The sequence below is a fragment of the Chinchilla lanigera genome, unplaced genomic scaffold, assembly GCF_000276665.1.
Source record: "Chinchilla lanigera isolate Chin_1 unplaced genomic scaffold, ChiLan1.0 scaffold00066, whole genome shotgun sequence".
Lineage (NCBI taxonomy): Eukaryota > Metazoa > Chordata > Mammalia > Rodentia > Chinchillidae > Chinchilla > Chinchilla lanigera.
Window position 1 is genome coordinate 1957082 of NW_004955467.1, and position 6298 is coordinate 1963379.

The 6298-nt window shown below is 33.4% G+C and overlaps 1 protein-coding gene across 1 annotated transcript in view; it reads right to left on the reverse strand.

The window, feature by feature from the left end:
• Positions 1 to 204: 204 nt before the first annotated feature.
• The window catches only part of LOC102017970 (zinc finger protein 624), a 60529-nt gene continuing 54435 nt past the window's right edge, over positions 205 to 6298 (reverse strand). The window contains exon 12 of the mRNA XM_005399322.2: positions 205 to 3940. Within this exon, the coding sequence (XP_005399379.2) occupies positions 1719 to 3940 (2222 nt within the window). The 3' untranslated portion in view covers positions 205 to 1718. The remainder of the gene's footprint in view (positions 3941 to 6298) is intronic.

Below are 6298 nucleotides of genomic sequence, written 5' to 3' on the forward strand. Positions count from 1 at the left end.
CTCCACTTGCAGATCAAACACAGGTTGGGAGGAATGAGGTGCTGAATAATTTGTTTGGGATCTATGCAGTAGCAGAACCAGTTCCCATACCTTGAGAACCATGTATACATTTTCTAGACCAATGTATACCCAGTACCTAAAGTCAGTCCTGAAAAATGGTAGGTGTTCAATAAATTAGATTCACACAAGAAAGATTTTTTTCCTTTTTATGTAAATATTACATGTACATTGTAAAGAAAAAGCACAAAAAGTCCAACAATATCTGATCATCTACCATCACTAACTTTTTGGAGAACATCTTTTCATTCATCTCTCTGAAATGTTCACATAAATACATAATATTACATATAGAGTTTTATACCATACATGCTACATTTACATTTTTCTATTTTAAAGTTTCTTCTAACCTCATGTTTTTTTTCCACTCTTCTGAAGGTAACCAGTATTGACAGCCTGGTATACATTTTTTCATGCCTGTCTTCATGCACATCTAATCACACAAACACACATATACATAATAAACATAACGCTTTAACACAAATGAAACTATATATATACACATCTGTTACAAAGCAATAATTTATCAAGCTACTTTTAAAAAACCTTTAAGTCAATTAGTATGATATAACTGATTTTGAAAATTCTCAGGCTGTTCTAAAATATTGCTGTAACACAATTTATCCAAGCATTTCCCTATTGATTGAGACTGCCTTTGTTTCCATTTGGGAATTCTTTTTCCCACATATAAAAAGAATAATCTAACAAATATCCTTATTTATCTGTATGCTTTTGCATTGACGATGCTTTTATTTTACGACATTTTTATGTCATATAAAATAAAAACATGTTATTCTAACTTAAATGCTGGGTTATAAAATAAAAACATGTTACTCTAACTTAAATGCTGGGTCAAACAGCATTTAAGATAATATGCGGTGCTGGATTACTGGTAGACAAATGAGTTACACAATCTTTAAGTTTAAAATACATGGTTTACCAAACCCCATAGTAAGGAAGGGATTAATTTCTTTCAATCCACATGAAATGAAAGTTTGATGTCATTAATTTAAATCTGCATCTCCCTGAGTAATATTTAGGTTTAAATTTTTGAATAGGTTAATAGCCATTTAGAGTAGCTCTTCTGTGAACAGCCATTCAACCCAGATGGATTAAAGACCTAAAGTAAAAAATAACCAAAATTTTCATAACAAATACATATCTTAATCCTAGAGATTAAGGATATGCCTTTTAATTAAAAAAGTAAATCAAGAACCTAAAAAGATATATTTTAGTATAAAAATTTAAATGTTGTGACTAATATATAAAAAGTGTAGACAGGCTAGATTAAGGAAAAAAATTTGTTATATACATGATAAAGGTCTGATGTCAAAAAAAATAAAAGCACCTCCATATTTATAAGAAAAAGCTGACAAAGAAAAAATTCACAAATATATGGATAGACAATTTTAGATAATATGTTCAATGAGCAAAGTATGACATCCAGATGAAGGTTTTCATTTGTGGATTATATTTCTTTAGTGTGAATTATCCTGTAATTTCAAAATATAAGTAAATGCTTTTCCAAATTCATTATATTTATAGTGTCTCTTAAATGCATAATTTCCAGTGAATTTTTACTGAAGATTTTCCTATATTCATAAAACTAAGCTTATAGGAGTCCTATGCAGTTGATACCTGGGTAAATGACTTACTATTCTCTACACTAACTGAGTGTCTCTCTGGTGTGTTCTTTGATGTACAGTAAGGCTTGAGCCACTCCTGAAGGCTTTTCCACATTCATTACATTTATAGGGTTTTTCTCCAGTATGCATTCTCAGGTGTACAGTGAAGTCTGAATTAGTTCTGAAGGCTTTTCCACATTTTTCACATTTATAGGGTCTCTCTCCAGTATGGATTCTCTGATGTAGAGTCAGCTGTGATAGAGTAATACAACCTTTTCCACATTCCTTACAGGTATAGGGCTTTTCTCCAGTATGTGTTCTCCAATGCACAGCGAGATATGAACCTCGCCTGAAGGCTTTCCCACAGACATCACATTTATAGGGCTTTTCTCCACTATGAATTTTCTGATGTTCTGTGACATGCACCATCTGGCTAAATGCTTTCCCACACTCATTACATTTGAATGGTTTTTCTCCAGTATGTGTTCGCTGATGGGTATTGAAGCCAGAGTTACTTGTAAAAACCTTCCCACACTTATTACACTTGTAGGGTTTCTCTCCCGTGTGCCTTCTTTGATGCACAGTGAGCTGTGATGTATTAGTGAAAGCTTTTTCACATTCATTACATTTATACGGTTTTTCTCCAGTATGTGTTCGCTGATGCACAATAAGGTATGATTTAGTCCTAAAGGACTTCCCACAATCATAACATGTATAGGGTTTCACTCCAGTATGAATTTTCTGATGCTCCTTGAGATTTACCATTTTAGTGAATGCTTTTTCACAATCAGTGCATTTATAGGGCTTCTCCCCAGTATGGATCCTCTGATGTACAGTTAAGTGTGATTTTATTCTGAAGGATTCCCCACATTCATTACATGAATAAGGTTTCTCTTCAGTATGAATACGCTGATGTATGATTAGAGATGAAGAACGCATGAAGGCTTTTCCACATTCATTACATTTATAGGGTTTCTCTCCTGTATGCACTCTGTGGTGTACAATAAGGCACGAATAATTAATAAATGCTTTTCCACATTCATTACATTTATAAGGTTTCTCTCCTGTATGAATTCTCTGATGTTCTGTGAAGTTTGCTATACGGTTGAATGCTTTCCCACATTCATTACATTCATAGGGTTTTTCTCCCGTATGAGTTCTGATATGTACAATAAGGCTTGAATTACTTCTGTAGGCTTTTCCACATTCATTACATCTAAAGGGTTTCTCTCCAGTATGAATTCTCTGATGAACATTAAAAATTGTGGTATTCTTGAAAGATTTCCCACACTCAATGCATTGGTATGGTTTCTCTTCAGTATGGGTTTTCTGATGTACACTAAGATATGATTTATTCCTAAAAGCTTTCCCACAGTCATTACACTTGTAAGGTTTCTCACCATTGTGAGTTTCCTGATGTCTTGCAAGTTTTGATTTATCACTAAAAGCTTTCCCACATTTACTACACTTATAGGGTTTCTCTCCAGTTTGAATTCGCTGGTGCTGATTAAGGCGGGCACACTGACTAAAGGATTTTCCACAGACATTGCACTGATAAGGTTTCTCCTTAGTATGAATTCTCTGATGTACCATAAGTGATGAAGAAGCAATGAAGGCTTTTCCACATTCATTACATTTATAGGGTTTTTCTCCTGTGTGAATTTTTTGATGCTGACTAAGATATGAAGACTGGCTGAATGTTTTCCCACATTCATTACATTCATAAGGTTTTTCTTTAGTGTGAGTTCTCTGATGTTGAATGAGTAATGACCTATAACGAAAGGCCTTTTCACATGTATTACATTTATAGGGTTTTTCTTTATCATTAGCTGTTTTCCCCAAAGTAAGTTCTGAAATGTGCCTTAGAGTTGTGTTACCTTCTGTATTCTTATAAATTATCTTACTTAAATGAGTATCTGCAATCAAATCTAAACTCTCTGTGAAATGTTCTTCATGTATTCGGCATTTTCCATGGGACTCTTCTGTAATAATTCCTGGTTCTGAAAATAGAGCAGATTCAAATCCAAACCCTCTTTGCCTTGAGGGAGTTTTCTTATGTCTTACCATTCTTTGACTCAAATAACTCTCCTGTGTATTTTGCCATCCCAAAATTCTGTCACTCCACTCCCATAAACCTCCCATTGTGGAATCCCATAGACCATTTTTTCTGAGTTTCTCTACTCTAATTTCCTGTGATAAACCTTCAAAAATACCTTTTGTTAGCACAGCATTTTTGGTTGTAGGTTTGGTCTCCAAGTCTAGAGGGAAAAAAGAAAAATCAAATAACTCCTATTTCCTAAACTGAAGATATCTCAGTAAATATGATAATAAAAAATTAAAAATGAACACTTAGCTTTAACTGCCAACTGACCTTATTTTCTAGGTAGGATTAAGGGACAGTGGTTGAGCAAAGAACAAAAGTAGCAAATTTAATAAGATTTTTTCTTTTAAAAAAGTCATTCAAAACCTACTTTGCATTCTACACCTCTCTAATATTTTTTCTTTCTCCTTCACTTTAGAGCCAACTTCTACAGAATGCATTCTTTGTAAGTTGATACTTTTTCTTTCTTCTCATTTATTTCACAAATCATGTATCTGTTCCACACTTTCTTTATATTTGTTGTTATTCTTACTTTCTCAAAAATGTCCAGCACAGTAGTTCATTGGAAAAGTAGTTTATTCAGGTATGTTTATATACTCTTTTTTGGGCAGTACTGGGGATTAAACCCAGGGCTTCTGCACTGAAATAATCCCTAGCACGTTATTCTTTTATTTTGAGACAGCATCTTGCTAAGTGACTCAGATTGGGCTAGAACTTGCAATTCTTCTGCCTCAAATTCCCAGAGTGCTATGATTATAGCCATGCACCACTACTCCCACCTTTAATATATTTTTAAATAAAACTTTAAGGAGAAATACAATGATTTTCAAGAAGTGAATTGAACAATTTAGTTAAAAACTTGATTATGGGCAGTTACTGTCCTTTCAAATAGTGGTAATTCTCCTAAGGTTTGGCAATGATTTTATGGGTTCTTAGAACATTTCTGATGATTTATCAACAATTCATTAAAAAATTCTAGTGTGGATTATGGTCTTATGACTTTTTTGTATAGGCAATTTAAATGTTACATGAGTTTCAATGTTACATGAGTTTTAAAACTTCTAACTAATTTTCAGGTAATTATGTCTGAATATTTAAAAACAAACTGGGTCAAAACCTTTTGTAGTAGAATGATTTTTATGATGTTTAACTTTTTTAAGAGCCAGATACGGTAGTGTATGCCTATAATCCCACCATATAAGAGGACGAGGTAGGAGGACTGCCATGAGTTCCAGGCCAGCCTGGGCTACATAAAGAAACCCTGTTTCAACAAACAAACAAACAAACAAACAAATGAAAGAAAAAAACTTGCATATAAGTAATAATAAATTATGTTATTACTTTTACAAAATTTAAATGAACTGTGTTAATTTTAATCTTGCTTTTCATGTATATTTCAATTATTTTAATTACTTTGAGCATAATTTTCATTGTCCTAAGACATTATATTGCCACTACCTGACAGAAAATTTTGCTGTCGGAATAAAAGCTAAAGAAAACACATCTGTAACATCAATTTGGGATGTAAGAACTAATTAATTTAAAATGTCAAAAGGAAACGCATTTAGAAAGCAAATAAATTTGGTATAAAATGCTATAAAATTCTAAAAGCTTAGGGTCCAGAAACATCATTATTATGTTAATTAGCAATTAGAAGTTTTCTTTAATAAATATACTGGCAGAGACTTCATTAATATATGTAAGCTAACTTCTCATCTTCCTTGAAAATAAAATATCACTTCCAAACAAGGAGAACAAAAACCAGAAAAATAATCTTTCATATATTAGAGAATTGCTCTTTTGTAATGTCAGACTAAGTAATCTAGACTAACATTATTACTGAGAACAATTAGAAGAGATGGACAAAATATAGAAACAAAGTCTCTTTGAAAGTATCTGAAAGTTACTAAGGCTTAAAGAATTACAAGAAGAATGAAACCCAAAAAAGAGATTCTGGTATTTGATGCTCTTTCTTCCTACAGATAAATCTTAATTGTCTAAGAAATGGCTGAGAGACTAAATATATAAACCAAACTTTTTTTTTTTTTTTTTTTTTTTGGTTTTTCTCCGGTACCGAGAACCAAACTCACGACCTTGCGCTTGCTAGGCAGGCGCTTTTGCCGCTGAGCTAAATCCCCAGCCCTAAACCAAACTTTCAATGGACTCCTGGCAAGACAGACATAGTAAATCTCTGGCTACCAAAGTGGAAGACCTTGGAACCTCTAGGGTTTGGATGGAACCTTAAGATGATATACCTAAGTACAGGATGATTAAGAAATACATCAACTTCCTCAAGAACCAAGTGGAAACTCTAGAACTGAAAACTAAATTAAGATCTCAAAGTTTGGGCTAACAGTACAGTAGATATTAGCTAGCATACACGAGAGTTAACAAAATAGGCCAGTGGAAAATATCCATATCAGGGGCTGGGGATTTAGCTCAGCGGCAAAGCGCCTGCCTGGCAAGCGCAAGGTCGTGAGTTCGGTTCCCGGTTCCGGAGAAAAACCAAAACCAA